General features: G+C 48.2%; 1 protein-coding gene across 6 annotated transcripts in view; it reads right to left on the bottom strand.

Moving 5' to 3' along the window:
- The window catches only part of Gatad2a (GATA zinc finger domain containing 2A), a 90,345-nt gene that overhangs the window by 11,704 nt on the left and 53,276 nt on the right, over positions 1-25,365 (bottom strand). For all 6 annotated transcript variants that reach the window (XM_087900732.1, XM_087900733.1, XM_087900729.1 and 3 more), the window contains one exon: positions 16,645-16,902. In XM_087900732.1, the coding sequence (XP_087756858.1) occupies positions 16,645-16,901 (257 nt within the window). In that variant the 5' untranslated portion in view covers position 16,902. The remainder of the gene's footprint in view (positions 1-16,644; positions 16,903-25,365) is intronic.

A 25,365-nucleotide genomic window follows, 5' to 3' on the forward strand; every position in this document is an offset into this window, starting at 1 on the left:
AAGAGTCAACTGCGGGTGTGTGTGTTAATTTTTTTCTATCTTCCTGAGGCGGACTAATAAAACTTGAGATTTGCTGGAGGGATGTGGGGTAGGGCTAGGCAGAGACCACCCTAGGCCTGACCACTGTGTTCTCTAACCGGATCAATAACACACCTCAGAGGTGATGTCACTGTCAGTGGTAACTCAGCATCCCAGCGGCTGCAAGCGGGGAGTGAACTTCCTCCATGCTAATCAGGCCACCCAAGTCACGTGACAAAGGCATTTCCCTCCTTGATCATGTGACCCTTTAACTGTGCCTTGCAACGTGAAAACCATGGCAACGGGCAGTTCTAACCGGTTTGTGACACACAGCCTTCATTTTGAGAAGAGAGGTAAGGGTTCAGGTGCTGTCAGAAAATGGAGGCTCCACTCACCCCAAGGCCCTTCCTGTGCGGCCTCCAGGACACTGTGCCTGTGTCCTAGACACCCAATCACCTGTGGTCATCTCTTACATACAGAGGAAACCACAAGTCCACCTCATTTCCAAACTGAAAAACTTTTCAAAGCTCTGTTTTTTTTTTTCCCCTAAACAAAAATACCTTCAAGATTTTCTGTACTTTTCTGGACAGTTTTTAATTCAGGAACAGGCACACGTGGATCAAACAGTGACAGGCACTGGAGGGGGACTTTTAACTTACAAAACAGTAACAGGCACTGGAGGGAGACTTTTAACTTATAAAACCCATGGGCAGGAGAAGGAAACGGAGCAAGAGGAGCATGGAGATGCCTCTGCCACATGGCCAAGCGTCTGGGACAACTACATTCATCTGGAAACTGTATGAACCTGTCCTGCCGGCCCATGTTGAGAACACAGTGAAAAACAATGATAAAGTGGCTTTATGTCACCAACAAAGACACAGCCTGGTCATCAGCACCACAAGTTCTGTAGTGTCCTGCAGGGTGGCTGAGCTCTTACCCCTCTTGCATAGGGGTAGACCTTGCCAAGGGAGGTGTTCAGTCCCTATCCATGCTGATGTGATGAAGGAGATAAAGAGTTGGTGCTGGGAACTGGACTTCTGTGGTTTCTCAAATGGGGCTTCCAAGGGCCCAGGGAAGACCCTATCCTCCTAAACCTGCATTCTCTGTATAGTGGGAGCAGATTCTGGCAGGAACACACAGGGCACAGAAGACGACAAATTCACAGGTGGGAACAGAATTTGGGAAGCACTAAAAAAAAATGGCCCTAAACTTACTTACGGGAAAGCTTATCCTAGAAGTCCCACAAACTGTAAACATAAAGCACACCCACGCACCTTAAACTACAGACAAAGAAGGGTCGCCCAGACCCACATTGTGCACGAACAACACAGCACCTAAGGTCAGAATCTGTCCAAAGGGGCCTCTTAAATGGGGGTGGGGGTGGGGGAGGGAGGTGTGAGATGGCATGCTCTGAGCTAATCATGGCCTACAGTCCAAAGACACCTCACTCAGGATCACAAGTCCTCCTCGGGGCCAACACTGGGCCCAATATGGCTAAACCATGACTCACCCACCTACCTTTCTGCACCCAAACCTTGGACCACAAAACACACTAGCTTTAGCTTGACGTCTACACCTGCAGTCTACCCACCAAGCCATGGTCAGCCTTGTCTAGATCACTCTTCAACAGTCCTCTGCCTTCAGAATGGCCCAAGTGCACATTGATTAGCCCCACAGCACACAACCTGAAGGAGGTCCCTCAGTTTCCCAAGGGGCTGCTTGGCAAATGTAGCCTTAGTCACCTAGTATGTATCTGTATGTGAGGAGAACAGAATGGACAGATGACACCATGCCAAGGAAAGCATGCAAGCCTTGCCCCCTGAACAGGCCGACGGTCCACCTGCCTGCCTTCCTCACTGTGGCACATCCTTCACAGGAGGGATCCCCTACCCTGAGCACATCCCTCTCACATAGGTGACACAGTCTCAGCTCCCAATAAGGGAATAGGAGGATCAGGGTGCCGCCTTGTACAGATCCTGAACAAATGATCCCATCACCAGAGTGGGAGAGCTGGACTCAAGAAGACTAAGCTGGAGTTGAAGGGACCAGCTTCTACCCAGAGTCAGGGGACTGCCCCCCCGCCCCGTGTGCCCCAGTGTTGCCTTCTACACGTCTTGAAGGCTCAGAGGTCTCAGCACTAGGCAGAGTGGGACAGGAGGAGAGGCTGCTCTGCCCCAATGCTCACCTAGGGGTGACTTTGCTGGCCCTAAAGGACCTATTCCTACAGTGACAAGATGGGGTTATCTGGCCTTTAATCCAGATTAATCCACTTGAGCAGAGGCAGGTGGACCTGAGTTCTACTGAGTCTACTCAGCGAGTTCTAAGACAGCAAGGACCACTCAGAGAAACCCTATCTCAAAAAACCAAAGACCCAAAACAAAACAAAACAAAAAAAAAAGTGGGGCTGTCTGCTCAAAGTCAACTCTGAGGCTGGTGTATCCTGTTAGATCAGGCCACAGTGGCTGCCTCTCCAAAACTGGCAGGCCAATGTCCTAAAAGTCACAGATAAGTGTTCAGCAACTCCAGACTCTGCTGACAGAAATTCTGACAGGGTATAGCCTGAGACCCCCAACACAGTCTAGGGGGACACCTGTTCAGGCTTACAGGCCTACAGAGGGTGTGAAGGATGGGGTCTATAGCTGCACCTTGGGCAATTCAAGACAGAACCTGTTCACTGACATCTACAGTCTAACTGAAAATCTTGCCCATGTGGGCAACCAAACCACCTGATAGGGTTTCACACTACTGAATCCCTGAGCTAGGTCATAGCAACCTATCAGCTTCCATACAGGCCTTCAGAAAACTGGCTCTAGGGATGTCTAACTGACCCAGGACACATTGTATAGGACCAGCCCTCTGTCTGAGGGGACAGAAATGGGTTTGGCCAGTGTCAGCCATGGACACCTAGGACAGCTGACATGGACCAGCTGGCCTACAGAATACCAAATAGTAAAGCGCCAACACAGCAGCTGCTTCGCACCACTCAACTGGGCCTGTGCCTCCTCCCTTAGATTAACCCCAACAGAGGACATTTACTGGGACAAAACAGAGAGCAAGGAAGCTCCACACACAGGGCAGTGGAGGCAGCCTTCTGTCTGTCTATGGGTAAGACAGGCTGAAGCAAGCACACAATAGACCAGAGTTGCAGGATAAAGGGTGAGGAGTGTGTCCCACTCACTGTACTATTATTGGCCACCGAAACGCGGACCCACTTACAAGTCCTACTAGAGAGCCCCCACTTCCAAAATGGTTTCTGGATGTAGCCCTGGCTATCCTGGACACCTCACTCTGTAGACCAAGCTGGCCTTGAAGATTTTCAAGAGATCCACCTGCCTCTGCCTCTGAGTGCCAGAACTAAAGGTATATGCCACTACCATGTCTGGCACCTGTTAGAGAGCTTTAACACTGGGCACCATTCTCTACCAGACAAAAACTGACCCGGCAGCCCCAGGGCTGAGTATGGAGAAACTTTTTAATGATCTTTCTTACCATCTGGGCACAGGGACAACTCACATGGAACACTCCCCCTAACCTACCCCCACCCTGCTTTCTCTTTCAGAGACCCCTGTAACAACAACAGCTGGCTGGCCTGTCTTAGAGTGAGCAGTGGACACTGCTGCTCTAAAGCTCACTTGCTCTAGCCAGCATCCATCACCACACCTCCTGGCTACAACCCAAAGGCCTCTGAATGGGATGCTGGGATCAGAACATGTTCTCCCTCTCCACCAGAGGTAAGCCAGCCAGCACTCTTCACCTCTGACTGCTGTTCTGGATCTACAACATGGTGATACACAGGGACAGGCAGCATATGGCCTGTGGGGCTGCACCACAGAGCAGCAAGGCTAGGTGGTACCCAGCCTACACTTTACCTTCTTCCAGGCAAGGACAGTGCAGAGCAGCTGAAGAATCACAGTGACATACTCATGGGCTCAGAGGCCTGTCATCTACCCAAGGCCTTAGGGAAGGTAAGTCCTATGTGCTTGGGTCAGAAACACAGAAGCAACCAGTAAGAAGGCCCAGAAACACAGAACTGCTGAACCCTTTACAGTGGACACCCAAGTCAACTACAGTGTGACATTCTTTATTAACAGCACTGCCAGTGTGCAAGGAAAGACACAAGTCATAGGAGCGAACGGCCACTCAGCCGAGCCCTGCAGACAACTTGGGCCACCTAGGGATGAGAATGCCATTGTAGGGTGTGGGGTAGCCATGGAGGTTGCTCAGGAAAGAACATGTACACAGGGAGAAGCTGTTCCCTACGAACTGTCAGATCTGACTATCATTCAGGTCATCATGTCCCATTTGTGGAGCTAAACTCAAATTTACAGCTAAAGTCCTGGACCACTGACAGTGCCCACAGCAATCCCTTCAAGTAGGTAAGAAAGGGACAGTGTAAGGACAGGGATGTAGCCCTCACACTTCAGCAGTAAACAGGAACTTGTCCCACAAGGTCACCAATCGACTGTCAGAATACTGGGATGACATTTGGTTAGGGGGAGGTGCCCAGCACCAGAGAGTGAGACTCAGGGTAGAGTTCCCTGACAGCGGAACATCATACAATGCTCCAGCAAAGTAGAAGTTGGAACTATAGCAAATGTATATGTAATCACACCTCCAAAGAAGAGGCCAGTTTGTTCACCAGCAGAGCAAAATTGGCCGACATCTGGGAAAAACCACAAGGAGCCAGCATGGGCACCAGCACAGCTGCTCGGTGCATCCCTTCAGACATCTGAGCTTCAAGGTGGGCTCAGCCCAGGTCAGGCAGTGCACACCAGTATATGGACAGAAAGGCACTCAAGTCATGATGCTTGGTGGCTTCATCTGTGTAACAGAAAACTCATTCACCACAGGAGTCTTGAAATGTGCCTTTTCAATACTCTGTGACAAAGACAGATGAAGCAGTCCTGTAGTGAGACATATGCACTTTCCTGGAGGAAAGTTAAAAATTTGTATACCCCAGGCACTTCTCCCAAATGGTTAACACAAAGACTTTAACTTCACAAAAAAAATTCCTGGTACTGAAACCAGCAATTAAGTAGAATATTCTGATGAGTAAAGTTTAGAAATGTGTCCTGTGTGGGGCTGGGAACCCCAGCAGCATCAACAGATCACATCAGTGTCTCAAAACTATCCTGATAGAAGATGTGCTGAGGACTGAACACCACATGGGGGCCCAGAGCAATAAAAGGACTTTTGGGATAACTAAAGCAATGAGAACAGAGTCCGGAACGGTTAACACCTGTGAAGCTTGATTCCTATTTGTCAAGGTCTACAGCAATCTGTTTACATTGGGGTTGCAAATACTCAAGAAACTTAACCTACGGAGCTAAAAACACAGATCAACAAGGTTAAGAATGCTTACTGCTTTTGTAGGGCGCCAGGGTTCAGTTCCCAGCACTTATATGGCAGCTCAGAGCAGTTAACTCCAGTTCTAGGGGTCTGGTGCTGTCTTCTGACCTCCAGCACCAGGCACACATAGTATACTATATACACACACAGGTTAAACATAAAATATACATAAAATAAAAATTAAAAAAACTAACTTACGGTAAAAAAAATATTTCTTTGGAGTCAGGTGTAGAGACTCACACCTATAATGTGAGCACTGGAGAGAAGCTGGGGCAGGAGGATTCCAATGAGTCTGAGGGCAGCCTGGACTACAAAGAGTCCATCTCAAAAACAAACAAAAAGGTTTCTTTTGCTCAGTGTGTACAAACGCAGTGTTTTCCACACACCTATGGGGCAGGCTCATCTGAGGTGCAGCTGCAGCAGAGGACCTGTGACGCACTACCGTCTTTCCCATGGCACTGCAAACACACATTTCTTGCATGCACCCCCATCCTAACAGCCACCGAGCACAGAAACAACAAAAGGGTCCAAGAAGCCAAGTATTCCAAGAGATTTACTAAACAGGGGTAGTCACCTACTTAAGATTTTTGCTTTATGATAACAGAAAATCAGGAAGTGCAGCAACAGTTCCCGGGTGCCAAAGCCCTCCCACCTCCCACTATTGGGAGGATTCAACAACTTTCAGCTTAATATGGGTTTACTGAGACATAACCCATCAACCAGCCAAAAACATAAAAACACCATGTATTCTGCTACTTCAGAGGCTTATTATAGTCATTTTAATTCAATTAATAACTATTTTTAATGATATCCACAGTCACAGTTCACAATCCAAGCTGCCTGGAGTCGTCAGATCCCTAGAACCATATTTAGGAGCAGGTGTGAACTCTGGAAGAGCAGCTGCTGCTCTCAGCTCCAGAAAAGGGGCTGGGTCACTGGGTGGATTCTCCTGTCTTGTCACCTATGGTGATGTTTTCCCTGGTTGTCAAAGCTGTGTTTCCAAATGCAAGTCACTGCCAGGCAAGGTGGTACACACCTTTGATCCTAATACTCAGGAGGCAGAATTAGGCAGATCTCCATGAGTCCAAGGCCAGCCATAGCTACACAGTGAGACTGTTTAAAAGAAAAGGTTTAAGTTATATGCTGGCACAGTGACACAAACCTGCCATCCCATCATTTTGTAGACAGAAACAGATCCCGAGTTCAAGGCCTTCCTCAGTTACATAGTAAAGCCAGCCTGAGCTACATGAGACCGTGTCTCAAGTACTTGCTTTGGTGGCACTTACACTAAAACTGGAACAGTACAGAGGTTAATTAATGCAGCCTCTCTGTACAAACCTACTAAGTGTTCCAAACAAAACACGAGCACACAGTCAGCCTATGGCTTGGGAATGAAGAATGTGAACAGACAGCAATTATTGGCATGTCTCCCATCTCTTCAGCCACTAGACACCACCTCCCTGACGTCTCCCACTTCTGACGGCCTTCCATGTTGCCAGGACGACTGCCCGAACCTTAGTCTCAGGGAACTCAGCATATCCTTCCTCCCTCAGGTGTCTGGGGCACATCCCCTCTCTAATCTCTTACTTTCAGAAACTCACACACTTGTCCCTTTAGCACTGTGGTGAGACAGAGACAACAGGACTCTGAAAGGAGGCATGAAGCAAGGCCATGTGGAACCAATCACAGCAGGGCTCCCAGCTCCTCCTCTTCACAGACTCACTGTCACCATGAGTTATCTTCTTGACAATATCAAAATACAACACAGAACCCTTCCCAGAAGGCCTGTCACTCTTTTCCTAAAGAGCCCTTTCAGAGGCTAGAACAGGGTCCTTCTGGTATGACTCCCTCTGCTGCACTTGGGCCATCAAATCCTGTAAGATCCTGGTACCCACTCTTGCTTCTCCCTGCTGTACATACGAATGACTCTTCTTCACTCCACTCTCTACCAGGACAGATAGTAGGACTCCCTCAAGGAACACCGGGTCAGGAAAAAAGCTACCAATTAAAAAGCAACCAATGGGGCTAGAGAGACAGCTCAGAGGTTAGGAGTACTCTATCTTCCAGAGAATCCGGGTTGGGTACCCAGCAACCACAAGGTGGCTAACAAACACCTGCACACCTCCAGTTCCAGGAGATCTGATATACTCTTCTGGCCCCCACAGGCACCAGGCACATACATATATATGGTACACATACACATGCAAACAAGTCTAAAAAAAGGCTGGGCAGTGGTAGTATACACCTTTAATTCTAGCACTTGGGAGGCAGATATCTGAATTCAAGGCCAGCCTGGTCCAGCAAGGGCTATACAGAGAAACCCTGTCCTGAAAAAAACAAAAAAATCAAGGTCAAGGACCACACATACATGCATATGCTACAGCTGGATCCTAAGCTATCACCCAACATTTTGGGCTACAGGTGTTTATTCAGAATACATTCCAGCAGACAGCTGGCAGGCCTAGTCTGCACTCTGGGGAAGATGATGACCAAGCTGTCACTTTGTGTGTGGTTACCCCCAAATGCAGCTTATGATGGGCAGTCAACTTTCTCTCACAGACCTACATTTGTGCTTCCGTTAGAGGGGTAAGGTGACAGAGGTGGACCTGGCACAGATGCAGGTCAGGAACCTAGTGTCAGTGTCCTAAGGAATAAGCTACCACATATACTAAAAACCTGGACATTTTGAGAAGGAAGCCTTCAGGCTCTTTAACACGATAGAATTGCACGAATCTCAGAAGCCTGACATCAGCTGCAGGGCATGAAGTAAGTACAAGGATGGTCACTGTCTACATGAAACATTCACATGGCAGGCAAAGCCTGCCATATAAGGAAGAGCCCATATAAGGAAGAACGTGGGCTGTAGAGCTCAACCAACACCGCACACCAATGTTGCGCCAAGGACACCAAAGCACAGGGAGGGTAGGTGCGCGTGACACTGGGGAAGGCTCTTCAGGAGGCTCTGGGTGATACGGTTTTTACCTTGCTGAGTCAGGAGTATGTGTCTGTTAGAACTCATCATAGGGCAGAATTAGGAGAGGCTCTGCCCAGATGGCAGGCATTCAACAGAAGCCATGTGCTATGTACCCACAAAGACAACTAGGAACTCCTGTTTCTGCCAGCCCCAGGAGCTGGGCAGCTTCCTCTACCTACACTCCCACAACATGCGGCTTCACCACAAGCCCAAAGGCAGTGGGTTCGAGAACACAACCACATCCCTACAGCATGAGTAGGCATTTCCCCTGTGTATGTTCACCCGTGGTGTTCATGTAGCTGTGGTAAGCATGCACACAGATATGAAGGCCTAGAGTTTACTTACGAGTGACTTCCTTGATGATTCTTCACTTGCTGCAGGATGTCTTGCTGAACAAACCACTATCTGCCAACTCAGACTCCTCTGGTCTAGACAGCCAGCTTGCCTTGGAGAGCCCATCTCTGCTTGTTGAGTGCTGGAGTTACAGGTAGCCGTATGTCCTGCCCCAGCTTTCACATGGGTTCTGAGGAATCCAAACTCTGGTCCTCAAGCTTATGCAACAAACGATTTATCCACCAAACCATCTCCCTAGCCATAAACTTTTCTTTTTCTCTTTTCTTCTTTTTTTGAGATAGGGTCTCACTGTGTAGCTCCAGCTAACCTGGAACTCTCTATGTCGACTAGGCTGGTCTCCAACTCACACAAGTGCTGGTATTACAGGCATACAGCATGCCAGGCCCTTTCCTCATTGTGACTTGCAGATCAATAGCTGGCATGGCCTCTTTATGGGGTGGCCATTCCAGAGTTATCTTTACCCTCTGCTCCAACAGCCACTAGTAAAAAGCACTGCAGTAGGGACCTGGCCTGCTGGTCTTGCAACTGTACATGTGTTTTGAGGCCTGCCCCATCCCCATCAAAGAGGAGGCAAGGCTGCCCACCCTGCCCCTACGCCCACACTCTCAGAGCTACTTGGCTTTTGTGGAGGACACAGAAGCACTGGTGGGTGTGTTATGCCCCAGTGCCACAAGTTTCTACATATGTGCTATTGTCTTTCAGTGTTCTCTCAGTGATTCTGTCATGAAGGACATGGCACCAGTGACCTTCTGGTGCCCTGGTTTATTAGAGACTACAGTGCCACACCAGGGATCTGAAATCCATAATCCAAAGACTACCAGCTCAACTTCAAGTTCCCAAAGGTTGAGGGCCCCCAAGTTGGCTCAAAGTATGTCACAGCCTATGCTCACTCCATCCTGCAGTGAACAAGCCACCAACACACGACCAACACACGAAAGAGGTGGGGAAGGATGGGGAACACAAATTACCTAAAGGGCAGGTGCCAGCAGACACTGGCTTCCCAAGATCAACTTGACCAAACACAGACCCTGCAGTCTCCTCTCAGGGTAAATGAGGGCATGGAGACAGTCTTGACTTTAAGCAAGCCATTACTGCCAACATTGCCTTCCTGTCCAAGAACAGTACTGTGCACAGGACTCACCCTGCAGCAGTCCAAGGAGACAATGCCACATAGAAAAGGTTCAAACAAGTCCTGCATGCTGGCCCACCTATCATCGCAGCCCTGAGGAGGGAGAGGAAGAAGGATGGCGAGGAGTACAAGGCCAGGGGGAGCTAAGCAGCAAGATCTAGACTGGGAGAAAAGTGGGGTGTAGGGCAGCAATCAGCTTCCCCTGTCCGCACCAGCTCAGTCTTGGCCAGAGGTTCAGGCCAGGGAGGGCAGAACATGACCACCATCTCACGGTTGAGACTGTGTCTTGCAGAACAAGACACAAAACTCTAGGGTAATCTCTGTGAATTCTGTTTCCATGAATATGTTTACAGGCACTAGAATTTAAACTTCCATTTATTTACATTTTCAGTATTAGAAGTAGAACACATGGCCTTGTACACAAAAAGGGAGTGCTTCACCACTGAGCAAGAATGTTAAACCCTGCTTGCTTCTAAAACATCTACATGGAGGGCATAACTCAGAGTCATTGACAGTACTATTTAGTGTGGAAGCACTCATCTGTAATCTAAGCATTCAGGAGATGGAAGCAGGAGGATAAGGATTTTGGAGGCAGTCTAAACTAATGAGACTCTACAATAAAAAGTACAATTCAGAGATGTCCCCTTGTACTGCTCTTTCACCCCCTGGCCCCACACACAGCTATCCATGCCTTCCTTTCCAGATCTTAGTCTAAATTTTTAAGTTGCACTGTGTTTTATGTGTCTAGGACACACATGTGACAAAGCCTGCACATGGAGTTGAGAAGACAGACTGTGAGAATGGAGTTAGTTTTCTCCTTTCACGCGGATCCTAAAGCTCAGACACAGGTTATCAGACGGTGGCGAGCCCCTTTCTTTATCCACTGGGTCATTTTGTGGACTTTAGCTCTAATCCTTTTCCTCCTTTTGTTCTCAGTGCTAGAGATGAAACCCAGGGGGTCTCGTGCATACCTTTCCTTGGCCATGTCCTCTAAATTAATTATGTATGGTCAGTCACTGGGGTATGCCATGGCCCCTTCAGCATGGTCAGCTATAGCTCATCTGTGTCTTAGAATGTTCTCTACTTCCTTCTTGTGACTAGTAACTTGCTAACAGACATCTGGTTATCTCCTCTGGGGCTGGCATGTACCCTACTGCTAGGGCTAAGGACATCTGAGTTCCCCTGTGTGAGGGAAGGGATTCCATTTTTCCTCAGTCATGTCTTCTTATCTAGATTTGGAGAAAAATAGTTGCTAGTGCTACTTTACACTCTGACCAGGGGCATATACAAGAGGCTCTGGTTTCTACACATCATTATTAATACTGACCATTGTCTATCATCTTTGTTACAGCTAACCCAGAGAAATGTTTAATGCACACTTATGCAGATGTCAGTCAGGCTGAATGGGTCAACAGTGGATCTATCAACTTTGGTGACTGTGTCTAGTTGCCTTACCATGTATGGAGAGTAAACCATAACATCAGTAACCTGTTCTTTAAAAATTACCACCATTGTGTTTGTGCACGGTGGAGGAGAAGAGCATGCCACACAGTGCATGTGGAGGACAGAGGACAGTTTTGTGAAGCTGGGTCACTCTTTTCACCTTTATATGGGTTCTGCAGATTTAAGCTCAGGTTGCCAGGCTTGAGTGGCAAGAGCTTTTACCCATTGAACCATCACACCAGTCCAAGAATCATCTACTTCTAACATGAATCTTGATGGTCTAGGCTCAGGCATTCAGAGCTGTGGTCAGATGCACATGTGCTGGTAACTGATTTCTTCCTTATCTTATAAAACATTTCTCTTTGGGCTGGCATACATCTTTAACCCTAGCATTCAGAAAACAGAGAGGAAGAGAATCTCTGTGTGCTGCAGGCCAGCCTCAACTATACAGTGAGAGTCCCACCCTAAAAGCTCCTCTCTCGCTTGGCAATCCTATAAGATAACAGTTTCTGTCTTCAAACCACTTCATTCATGAACTCATCCAGGGCTCCATTGTTTGCTTGGTACCTCTCTCTTTCCTTGAACCTATGGGGTGCCACTTAAAGAGAAATGCTGGCACATTGAGGAGTGCAGTTTCTGTCTCACTGTCCCACTCACTGCCTTTTGAGAAGGAGATTTGATGCTTTCTTCAGTCATAATCCCAAATTGCCCTCTAGTCTCAATTTATTACAAATATAAAAGACAATAGGAAACGGTCAGAAAAACTTTAGAGTGGAAGAAGGAGCACTGACCCCACCACTGTGTCTGCCACCCATGTTCCAAGTCACCCGGCTACAATGATACATACACATATGGTGCGGGAGAATTGTCTGTATTCTGTCAATCATGTATTTTAATAAAACGCTGATTGGCCAGGCAGGAAGTAGAGGTGGGGCGATGAGAACAGGAATACTCTGGGAAGCAGGAAGCTCCCTCTGCCATTCCTCCCCAGATCACCGAAGAAGCAACATGTGAGCTGACAGCTGAAAAAGGTACCAAGTCATATGGCTAACGTAGATAAAGATAGTGGATTAATATAAGTTATAAGGACTAATAAGAAGACTGACCTAATGGGCCAATCAGTTTATAACCTAATGTACACTATGTGTGATTTTCTTTGGAACTTGCCGGCTGTGGGGTACCGGCGGGATAGAAACCCCAACAAGCCAGCCCTCATGTTACACACATATTCACAAAGACATTAATTTGTGATCTCAGTCCACCCTCAAAAGAAAACAGAAATCCCATGACTCTGCCACCACCAGAACCTACCCTAGCCTTCAAAATATCCATGATGGGAGCATGAGACAAAGAGAAGCTCTGAAAAAGAGCCAATTAGAATTCTAGAAGCAGGTTGGAGAAATGGCTCAGTGGTTAAGAGTACATACTGTTCTTGCAGAGGACAGGAGTTCAATTCCTGGCACCTACATAAGGCAGTTCACGTGCCTGATGGCTGGGATTCCAGCTTCAGTAAGCTGACACTCCTTCTTGGGCATACACACCGACAAACATACATACACATAATGAAAAAAAGAAATTCCAGAAGTATACAGTCGAAACCCTTGGTACCAGTGGCTGGTTATCCCAGGCCTTCTCTGCTCCCCAGTTCTGAGATGTTCCAGCCTCTGGTGTAACATGGCATTAATGTTTGCCCAGAATACAACACGTTATGTTGTACATCATTCAAAATAGCTGACTTACTGTGAATGCTGTAAGCAGGCATGTCACAGTGCTTAGGCAAACAGAAAGTCCTTACATGTTTAGCATAAGCACAAATCCTACACCCTTTTCTTTTTGGTGCTGGGCACTGAACTCATGGCTCTGTGCTCTACCTGCAATGGTTATATGCAATTTACAATCACCTAAAAGACACACCTCTAGGTCACTGTGAATGAATGCAGTCCAATTCTGCATAAAAAGGAAGACATGATTTGAATACCAGCAGTATTCAACAGTTTCTGCTCTCTGATCACAGAAACACTGTTATTGACCAGCTGCCGCAAGCTCCTGCTTCCATCTGTGGTGTGGGAGGTCCTTCTGTCTATGTGTTGCTTTTATTGGTTAATGAATAAAGAACTGCTTTGAGCCTATGGCAGGGAAGAACAGAACTAGGCCAGGAAAGCTAGGCCGGGATGAAGTAGGGTGGAGTAAGAAGTCATGGAGCCTCCACCAGAGTCGGACATGCTGAAACTTTGTCAGTAAGCCACTGCCATGTGGCGATACACAGATTAATGAAGATGGGTTAGATTAATATATAAGAGTTAGCCAGTAAGAAGCTAGAGCTAATGAGCCAAGCAGTTGATTTAAATAATATGGTTTCCATGTGATTATTTCAGGGCTAAGTGGCAAGGAACTAACTAGCAGCTTCCCTCCAACACATCCCTCCCTGCCACAACGGGTTATAGCCTCGAACCATCAACCACTAAGCTTTCCTCTCCTTCAGCAGCTTCAGGCATTCTGTCATAGCAGTGAGAAACGTATTACTACTAGGCCACACCCTCCCCAGCCCTCTCATTATTTCTGTGATTGGCTAGTCATTAGTATGGAACCCGTAAGGACAGAGGGCACTGTCTGTGCTATGAAGCAGTGCGCATGAATCTCACAGCGTGGAATGAAAGCCAGGAGACAGAGAACAGACATACAAACAAAGCTAATCTTCTGGAAGCTAAGCTGTCCTACCTCTGGGACGACATATCCTTCCTTGGAGGGCAATGAGCACTACCCACAGAGTACTACCCATATTCATGTTCTGGTATGGACCAAGGACCTGGCAGCACACGCTTTTCAAATCTACAGAGCAGGCACTGGGGAGATGGCTCCACCCAAGTACCCACATAAATAGCAGGACTTGGTGGCACCTGTAATTTCAGGACTGGGGACATGGAGACAGATGGGTCTCTGGGGCTCACTTTCCAGCCTGACCAAACTGTCAAGTCTTGGGTCAGTGAAAGACAGGGTTTCAAAAAGTGAGGCAGACAGCTCCTGAGTGATACCTGCAGCTGACATCTAGCCTCCACGCGCACACAGATTCCCCGATTCCCACACACACCCCCACAAGTTAAAAAAAAAACCAAAACAAACAAGCAAACACACAAAAAACACCTTAAAGGACACAGGCATGTTTGGCACACATCTTAAACCAACAATGGGAGGCAAAGGCAGGAAGATGGATCTCTTAGAGTTCAAGGCTAGCCTCGTCTACATCCATAGTTCCAGGTCAGTCAGGTCTACCAGTAAGACCCAAAAGAAAAAAATAAAAATAATTTTAAAAAAAATAAAAACTCACTTCTTTTGGCACAGTTCACAGCTGAGGTGCCACCTGGACGCCTCTAGATAGTCTCTGGCTCACCTGACGGCAGAATCTGGAAAGCTGTGACAACACATTCTTCTGCCTATGCATCTTTACTTGGATGATTTGAATTTTGGAAACTAGCTTGTCTTATCGACCTCGGAAAAGTGTGTCAGTTTACCAGGCTGAGCGGGCACTGTATGGAAATTAACAGCCACGCTGGTCTAGACATGTTCAACTTAAAGTACGTTTCCAGCTGCACAGGGAATGGACACTAAGCCTGTAAAGCCTGTCAGCATCTGACAAATCATTCTCTACATACATGGATGGTGTGGCCAAAGCAAGAATACCTCATCCTCACTACTGTGGGTGAGTGCACTCACTACATGAGTCTACACAGAACTCAAGTCCTGCCTGACACTAACATAATACATACAGTGCTGTAGGAAGTCACTAAAGGTGACCCTGGCCAGACATCCCAAAGAAGATCAAACTCAGAAACCAGGGCTGTTCCCTTCAGTCTGTCCCCATACTGCAGAGGTTGCCACTGAGAACACATTTCCTGTCACTTCATAAACCTGCAAGGCAGCGTGACTATTTCACCAGGAAATGTGGCTGGGATGTTCTGTCCAGGGAGAGCTGGAACATGTGACCTGGTCCCTACTCTGTCCACTGACCTGCAGGGTTGGGTTTCTTCTCCACTCTTACACCGGTATCAGCTCGAGCCTGGGGGTCTCTACTCTCTAGGCTACTCTCACCCCAGGGTATCTGGGTGACTATGCTCCTGCATCCTCAAGTGTCATAAGAAAGCATCCTAAGAAGCTTCAGGGGACAGTTTAGAAATCAACAGCCCAGGGAGGGCCCCAGGTTCAGAGGCCTAGCATAGCCCTGAGTTCAGCAACAGAAGAGGGGCTCTTTCTTTCACACCTTAACATTCAACTTTGGATTTCACCAGCCAGCCCCACAGAGACCACTGTTCTACAGTGGACAAAGTATGGAACAGATCTGGTGTACCCCAAAGAAGCTACTCCCCCCGCCCTCGGCTGTGGGAACTCATCCATCAGAAGTCTCGCCAGAGGCTGTGGACCCAAAAAGTCAGAAGGAGAAAAGGAGCCCATGTCTATCACTTTGACTTATTTTAAAATAAACCCTTAGGTTTAGAAGAGGCTCAGCAGAAAGCAGTCAAAAAGAGAGACAAGTTTTCCAGGGAGTAAGAAGACCGTGGGCAAGACAGGATTCTGTGCACCCCAGGCTGGCCTCCAACTCCATATGCAACTGAGAACAACCTTGCCTGGACTCCTTATCTTCCTGTCTGCAATTCCTAGAATGAGAGGCATATCCTGCCACATTTGCCCAGATGAGAAAAGCCTTCCTATTGGCAAAGTCACAAAGTGACTTTGAGGCTGGACTTTCCCCACTAACTCCCAAGTTGTCAGGATTCTGAGAAGCACCAGTCAATCTGGAAGCCCTCAGGGTCCCAATACTCACATTGCTGACAGACTGAAATCCCTGTGCACTACAGGGAATATGTGGAGAACCAGCTTCCTGCACCCTACCAGTGCTGGCCCTCAGTGGGTAAATGTTGAGGCAGGCTGGGATCTTCAAGGTACAGAATCCCAGTGGGCCAGCTGTGCCCTCAGTGTAATCTGAGGTAAATGCTCCATCCTAGAGTGTTCTGAAGAAAGGGTAATGCAGGTGTTGGGAAGAAAGGTTTCTGAGTGAAGACATGGTAGGAGGTTGAGTCTGACTTCCTTCATACTCACAAAGTCTGAGCACCTACAAAGTTCCCTTGAAGTAATTAGTGATGATCAGGAGAAACCCACAGAGCAGATGGCAGAGCCTGGCCTCCCTGGGCACTCACACCAAAGAAATGTCCCAGTACTCCTATAACCCCAGAAATGGCAGGCCCACTGACAGCAGGAGACTTCCTCCTTAGGAGACTCAAGGACTTGCCACTGAGAGCGTCCCAGCCTAGGACTCAAGGACACCCTGCCCCTGCACCTAGCCTCTGCTAGGCTCCAGCCCAGTCCACTGACTCTCCTCACTCACCTGTGTGAGGTGCGCATGTCCACAGGCCCATCTCCTACCAGCCCTTCGCCTGATCCTGTGGCTGTGGTCTCTGTTGTCCTCAGCAACCCCTGGGCCGGGCCTACACCTGGCTCAGGCATCACCCTGGTGTCTCCGTCCACAGTCAGCTCTGATGGTGCTCTCTCCATTTTCATTTTCTTGCTCTCCACATCATCCTCCGTTAGGTCAGGGTCAAGGGCTCGCTTCTGACTGCGGGTTCGACATGCTTCTTCACTCATTCTGTATGTGAAAGAAAGGACACAACATCTGAACCAGGCACGGAGAAGCAGACCCTTCTTAAAGTCTAGAGAGTGGCTTTGTTTTCCTCACAGAGGAGGCTGGTTGGAGAAGGGACACGAACAGGACCACACAAGCCCCTCCTAGACTTTCTTCACACCCTCAGGATGGCTGAGCAGAAGGTCCACAGGCCTCTGGGGTGTGGCAATTTCTGAGAAGACAAGGAGTCCAAATGGGAGGAAAGCAGTAACAGCTGTTACTGGGCAGGGTCCTTCTGTGGAAGAAGGGTGCCAATTGTGGGCCTGAAAACCAACCCAGGGGCCTGGCACCTGTATTGCTGTGTGCTGTTGCCCCTGAGCTCCCCTCTGCAGCTCCCCTCCAGGGAGCCAGAAGTGAGTCACATTAAGCTCTTTGTTAGGCAGAGATACACTGAGCAGAATATAGACTGATCCATCCCAACATGCCACCACCATGGCCCTGAGGTACACACATATCTTGATTTAAAGAAAAAGGAAAACAAAAAAAACAAAACCGCTGAGTCAGTTTTTGATCCCATGACATCACTGGGCTCCACATGACCCTTCCTAGGATTCAGTCAGAGAGACAAAGCACTTTCTAGAAAACCAGTCTGAACCGGTTCCAGACAACACAGCTGAAGTGAAGTGTTGTTAACCCTAGCAGGGACAGGAGGACAGCTTGCGGGCATTCCACAGCAGGGTCTGGGACAAGGCGCTCTTAAAGGGGCCCGCTCAGAACCCAGGTCTTAACACTACAGGACACCAGACTGGGTAAAGTCAGAGAGAACCCAGATTTCACTAAGCACAGGAAAAAAAAAATCTGGCTGAGCTTTGGCAGGATTCGAGGAATGGTTTGTCATGGGCATCTGGCACCCAGAGTATAGCCTTGCAGAGAACCTCAGCTCACACCTCCAGGAGGCTTGATGGGAAAACCCTCTGATTTTACATCCTTGATGGCAGGGTACCTCCTTCCAGATGCCTCAGTTCCCCCACAGGCAAATATGATAGAGAAGACCTGTCCTGGACAAAGTCAGTTCTGGAAGCCCTTTCCAGGTTCTGGGAGACTGGTGGCATTATATCAAGGATGTGCTCCTTGTGTCAAACCAGAGTGCCATATCCCCCTCCCCCATCCAGTCGTCCTCTTCCCAGACCCAGAAGGTTCCCTGCCCCATCTCAGAAGACTGAGGACCCAGGAGCTCCTCTTCAGCACCACCTAGACAAGGCTGATGCTTTAACCCTAACATGACTCAGTCCAGAGTGGATTGCAATCATCTGCCCCCACTCTCCTGTCACATCCCCCGCTTCCACCCCATCAGCACCTCTAGCCCCGCTGTTCCTCCAGCACAATAAACCCTGTCAAACCTGCTACAATCTGTCTGGTTTCCCTGTGAAAGTCAACAAGTAACTGCCCTGGGGTGTCGGAGCTGCCTGAAGTAGAGGTGCTGAGTTCTAGAACAAGTGAGGAGAGGAGGCAGATTGGCAGTATCCTCAGACAGGATACAAACACACCCAGGCCTGGGACAGGGAAAGATGGGAGCCCAGGACCTCTGACAAGAAAAGCATGTGGAAACTGGGGAACATTACGACTCTCAAGAGTAAAGTTCAAAGGGCAGTGGTGGTGCACACCTTTAATCCTCACACTCGGGGAGCAGAGGCAGGCCAGCCTGGTCTACAGAGTAAGTTCCAAGACCGTCAGAGCTACACAGAGAAATCCTGTTTCAAAAGACGAACAAGAATGAAGCTCTATGCCTGGCTCTGCCCTCATACTCCACAACCACAACTCTGTTGCAGGCAGGCAGGGTTTTCCTAGGGCAGCCTCAGGCCTTAGACTCAGAATCTCTTAGTTCATCTGAATACACTAGACACCCTATCTGAAGTCCACCTTCTCCACACCACTGCCTCACTTCCTTGTTGCTAAAAAAGCACTAAGGAGCCAGGCAGTGGTGAAGCAACTTTAATCCCAGCACTCAGAAGAAAGAGGCAATTGGGTCTCTGTGAGTTTGAGGTCAGCCTGGTCTAAGAGCAAGTTCTCTAAAGCTACAGAGAAACCCTGCATCGAAAACTCACAAATAAACACATAAACAAATAAGCAAATAAATAAATGGCTGAGGAAAAGCAAGGGTCTAACAGGAGTTGAGGAAACTGTTCTCTATGTTTCTAGGACACCCCACACACAATCAAATGGAGATAGAGGAGTTCACCTTGAACCGACCTCAAGACTGGCAGGAGAGGAGATGCCTGGGATCTGCTACCCACCTCCAGAAAGACAAGCAGAGCTGGAGGGGCCAGCACCACACAGAGTTCCCAAGCAGGGTGTGCCCTCTCCACTAGGGGCTGAGCCTCCAAAGCTGTATCCTTGAGGAGTGACCAATCCAGCCTACCATGATATTCTGTGGTAAGAAGAGCCCTACCCCCAAGGTCAACAGAACCAAGATCTCCTTGGGACCAGTGCTGCAGGCACAAAGTGGGCAGGAACAAACTAACCTCTCTTAGGAAGCATTCTAAGAGGCAGAGAAAGGGGTAAACGAGGGTGTGTTTTGAAATTCCTAGAGGGGGGGAAAGAATGCTGCCCCAGAGTAACTACCCCAGGCCTGTTGAGGGGAATGGGTCTCATCAGCCACTGACTGCATGTCAGCAGTACAGGAAATGATGGTCATTTTAAGGGTAGAGATACAAAGGTCACAAGGGCCATCCAGTTACCAAGGAGAGGACTAGAACACTGAGAGCAAGAGTCTCCCTGCTCTCTCCCAACACCCAGGACTGGGTCTCATACCTGCACATGCAGCAATCCTAGCAACCACCAGTGGAGCCTAAGGTTAGTGGGTAGGTGGGGTTAACTGCTATCTGGAGGCAGCTTCCTTTCAGTAAAAATGCTACAACACAACTGAAGGGAGGACCTTGGGCAAGAAGCCAGCTCTAAGTCAAGTGCCAAAGGTCAAATGCAGCAGCAGGGCCCAGGACCTCTAAGAAGTCCTCTAGAGCAAAGATACCCAACACAGGCTAAGGATGGTGGGCCAGTGACCATCCCCTGCTAATCTAATCCACAGACACAAGTAACAATCTAACTGTCACACTTAACACACCATGCAAATCAAGAAGGGCTTGGGACCAGGCAGCAGGTGCAAATTCTGGGTATTGTGTAAAAGAATGAAAAGTTTCTCCAAGCTGAAACTGAGCATCATGCCAAGACCCAACAAGTTAGACTCTGCTGTCCTGATTGTGGAGGTTCAACCTCAGTTAGCAATACTCCAGAATGTGAAACCGAGACATGAATGGAGGGCTGCAGTAAGTGGGTGGAACATGGACAAAACTGACAGCTGATGCCTGGAACCTGGAGAACCTTAGCCCCAAGGGAGGAGAGATGGAGGGAGGGAGGGAGCAAAGAAGGGAGAGAAGGAAGTGGAGAGAAATAAACACTTCCCTCTCCTTCCCTCAACGGCAGCCCTGGGCCTCTACCAGGGGAGCTGCTATCCTAGGGGCTGAGGATTACTCCATGCACAGGAATGCACAGCTGGGCAAAGACTGAAATGGCCAAGGGTGTCAGGTGACAGGTCTGGGTAGTTAGGGTGAGCAAAGAGGCAGAGGCCAGGTGGGAAAGAGTGCATTAGAACTCAGTCTTGATGAAAATGTTCCAGATGGACTATGGGGGAGGGGACAGGATTCCAGCAGGAAAGAATGATGACACAGAACAGAGTCTGCCTTGCTCAAAAGAACCAACTGGCTGGCGTTTGAGGCCAGCCTGGCTACAAGAGCTAGTTCCAGGACAGGCTCCAAAGCTATAGAGAAAACCTGTCTCAAAGAAGAAAGAAGAAAGAAGAAGAAAGGAAGAAGAAGGAGGGAGGGAGGAGGGGGGAGGGAGGAGAGAGGAGGAGGAGAACTAGCTGGTGGTGCGATCTAAAGTTTTGCTAAGTACCAATGAGGGAAGGGGACTGACTACTCTTGTTTATTTGGTTCTACTCAAGCAATGGAAATGGGGAAGGAAAAATTAAGACTACAGTTTGATGAAGTGGAACCCTCCTTTAGGGTAGCTTCTATCCCAGGACTCTGAGGGACATCACTTCCTATGTGGAAAAAAGCAGGCCTTATACAGCAGCTGCACATATCAAACAACAACAAGGACAAGGACACACAGAGTCCAATCATAAGGCAAAGAAGCTCTGCTGGCGAGTTCCTCCTGGCCTGAAGCTAGCACTCTCCAGAGAGTTGTGACCCATGCTGGAGGCCAGATCACCCCTATCAGCAACTGGGGTTTAGGAGCCTTGTCCACTCTGACCACATGGCATAGCCACTAGACAGCCATGCCCCAAGCATGTGGTGGGGAAGGTAAGGGAGAAGACAGCTAAGTTGCAACAGGTAGTTCTCTCTCCTCCAAAGCAGAACAGACACTTGGACCTGCCTAGGTGGGCCCAAGTCACTTCCTGCCACACATCCAAATGAGAGTGGCTGGGACTCTTCAGGAAGGAATTCAGACCCAAAAGCCCGAGTCTCAACCTTTAAATCCTGTCAGGTCTATGTGAGGCCAAGTAAAAAGGAGCCAATTCAACACAGAGACAAAAAAAGTGATCCACAGCAGAGGACAGAGTGGAGGCTTGGTTTCCCCACCCCGCCTCACCAAGATATGGGAAAGACATGGAGTAGGATACTGAAAACGGGATGAAGGAGCAAAATTCAAGCTACTAAGTAATAGTACATATACAGAGTTTTAAAATGCTTACCAGTAGTCTCTCATCCCAATCTCAAAAGAACTGAGGCAGGAGAACTGTTTTGAGCATGAGACCAGCCTGAACTACAGGGTGAGTTCCATGGCTACCAGGCCTATATAGTAAGATCCTGTCTCAAAAACCCAAACAGCTTTATCTACAGAGGATAAGAAAGACTCAAAAGCAACTACTCAGATGAAAACTGCAGCTGCTCCCTGGACACTGGGAAGTTCTGGAGAGCGGCTCAGAGCATCCTTACCCTGAGATGCGCTCCTGCAACACTGGACTTCCAAGAGCAGCCACACTGTAGTTTGAGTTTTTGTTTTTTGGTTTGTTTTCAATGTTTTAAGATATATTACACCTGGGCAGTGATGGTGCACACCTTTGATCCCAGCACTTGGGAGGCAGAGGCAGGGGATCTCTGAGTTTGAGGCCAGCCTGGTCTACAAGCAAGTTCCAGGACAGCCAGGGAGAGAGAGACTGATTTATTCCTTATACTAATTACATGCATAGGTGTGTCTCTGTGAACATGTGAGTAAAGTGCCCTAGAAGTTCAGAGGCCAGAAGAGAGAATGATTCTTAGGTACAGATGAGCTGCCACGTGAGTACTGGGTACTGACATAGATCCTCTCAATACTCTTAACAACCGAGCCATCTCACCAGTGCAAAAAGTTCACAATAATTATACACACTTTTTTTTTTTTTTGAGACAAGGCCTCTAACCATGTAGCCCAGCTTGGCCTTGAATTCAGAAATAAATCTTCCTATGCTCACAAAATGCTGAGATTAAAGGCATGAACCATTATGACAGGGACTTTAAAAAAAATAAGTATTTTATCTACATGAGTGTTTTGACTGTTTGTTTGTATGTGCATTGTGCCAGCCTGAGAAGTCAGATAAAGGTCTAGAGCTATGAATGGTTGTAAGCCACCACATGGGTGTGGGGACAGAATTCAGATCTTCTGGAAGAGCAACAAATGCCCCTGAGCCCCAAGTCACCACTCCTCTCAAATTATACATGCATACTGTGGCCCATGCCTCATGTACACCATAATGAGTAAGTCAAATGAAATCATGAAAGCCCAACAGCTTGTCCTAGGCCTTCAAAGCCCCAAGGAGGAAATGATGAGACCAGAACCTCTCCTGCAGGATCCCTGTGACTTGCAACAGGAGGGTCACACTGGCCCTTGCCAAATGGCCTTACCCAAATACCTCACTTATGCCAGGGCTCATCAGATGCCAAACACCCAGAGCCTCACAAGCTGAGGACAGGGGTGTTTCCTCAATAAGGTGATAGGTACCAAATTCTAGGTGGGCATAGTGGTCAATTCCCCACTCTCTCCTTCCCCCAATACTGACCTGCAGTAGAAACCTCTGTTGCATGGTAAAAAATGACACATAAACCACAGTTGTACTGCATGTCTTCACAACCAGGCAATGCCTTACCCTACTGTATACACATGACGCCAGGAAGGTGGAGCAGCCACTATGATGAAACAAAGGCTCCCCTGTGCAGTTATCAGTGAAGAGGCCACTGACAAGAGACCAGGGGAGACTCCAGCACCAAAGAGTGACTAAGGATTTCACATAAAGGTGGTTTATAAGAAGGTAGCCAACAGCAACTCAGAATGTACTTTGTCTCTGCAAGAGACAGTGTCCTTGGTGAGTCACTAGCTTGGCAAGGGGAAAACACAGACACACAGACACACAGACACACAGACACACACACACACACACACACACACACACACACACACACACAGACATACACAGAAGCACACACACTGCCCACTGGCACTAAATGAATGAGCATATATGGGATTCTCTCTGGGATTGGGGCTGACAGAATCCTTGGGTCTCATCCACTCAGTGTTTCCTTTGGTGTTAACATGAAGTCAGGGTTTTCTTCCTAACACCCAGTGAGCCCTTAACCAGTAGCATCCTCAGGTCAGCTCCACCAACCACCTGTACAGTTGAATGTGATGACCATCCCCCAGTTTACAAGAGCAAAACTAAGATTTAGCCAGGTGAGGTAGGTAGGAGTAACCTAGAGAATGGGAGGATGCTAGATCTGCAGTCTGTACTGCTCTAGGCAGAGTCCCACAGAAAGCATACCCCAAATCAGCCCTACAGGTTCTAGGGAGTGAGCACACATCAAGCTGGACATGTTCTACTGGGACATGCAAACATAAAGTATTTCAACTCCATTGAGGGTCTGAGGCATACCGACAGTTGCAGTGTTCCTCTTACAATGTGAAATTGTGAAATACAAAGTGTAAGTCACTTACAATGTGAAATCAGGTACATTTCAAATGTGCCTATAAATATAGGCCTATGGGCAAAAGAAGTCAAAGACACCACCTTTCAGAACTCCATTCAAACGACAGAAAACATGGGGACCCATTTAATAGGACAAATGAGCTACAACAGCTAAGTCCCACACCTATGTCACAGAGAATCTAACTCTTGCCTTGGGGAGACCTGAGCTTGTGTCATGGTGGGCTATGGGATTCAAGGAGGGAATGAGCATGAGCACTGGTAGCACTGCTGGCACTGTGCTGAGTACTTGGAAGTAAGTTTCATGGAGAGCTATTCTGGACTGAGGAGAAGCAGTCCAGCATCTCTGGTGTCTGTGAGAGGACTCTGTCCTGAGGTCCTGACTATACATACTCCAGTGAGTATGGCTGTGTCCAAATAAAACTGTGCACCATGATGAGCCACAGCCTTCAGGCCACCTAGGCTAGTGTTTCTCCCAGAGAAAAGAAACAGCAGTGCAGCTCCAGGATTCCCTAACAGAGTGGTTAACAGCCTGCTTTCCCAATCACACCCCAGAGTGTGCAGAGGGTTCAGAAAAGACATGCAACCAGCAAGTTCAAACCAAACCCAGGACCCAAGGGTTAATTAAGTCTCTGAAAAGAGTAGACAGGGTTGGCCTCAGCCTGTCCTAATAACCTCACACACACGTAGAACTCTAAAGGGCAGAGGCCCCTCAGACAAGGAAGTGACGTGCTGCAAATTCAACTGCAGCAAAGGATGAAACTTTAACCTAGTTCCAGTGCAGAGCCCAGCCAAGGGCTTTAGGGAAGACTGTGAGGATCTGGGGAGACAGTAAAACCTGAACGTACTACAGCCAAGGGCGTGGAGGCCTATGGCCCACGGAGGCCCTGTGGCAAGATGAAGCTACAGGATCAGGACAGGTCTCCATTGCATCTAAAACTCAGAAGGAATCATGTATACCAGTGAAACCCTAAGATGGTTATTAGGTATGGGGGGGGGGGGGGGCGGACCCACACCAAGAGGATGAGGAACCATGCTGGCTTCCACTCACAGAAAGGTCCGGAGGGAAAGACAGAGGTCCCAGAAGGAAGTCACTGAGGACTCAAAGTCTACACTGGGTACTGTCAGCCCTGGTGCCCTCCTCAGAACTTAGACCTACCCAGTCGAGTAACAGCACTCCACTCTAAATCTAGTGAGCACCTTGGTCAGTGTGTGAGGACAACAGTCACTAGGGGACAGACTCTTTAAAAAATAAATAAATAAATAATAATAATAATAATAAAAACAAGACATATGATCCACAGGTGCTTCTGTCCCGTGGGGTAGGCTGGGTGAGCTTCCACAGCTACCTGTCAGCCTCCAATGATGACTTGAAGACTCCCAGAACCTGACCAAGTACTCACTACATCTAGGTACCAAAAGTAACAGGAAGATGCCTGTCTAAAGAGCATCAGACTTCACAGGACAGACAG

The sequence above is a fragment of the Myodes glareolus genome, chromosome 23 (assembly GCF_982192425.1).
Source record: "Myodes glareolus chromosome 23, mMyoGla1.1, whole genome shotgun sequence".
NCBI classification, from domain to species: Eukaryota; Metazoa; Chordata; class Mammalia; order Rodentia; family Cricetidae; genus Myodes; species Myodes glareolus.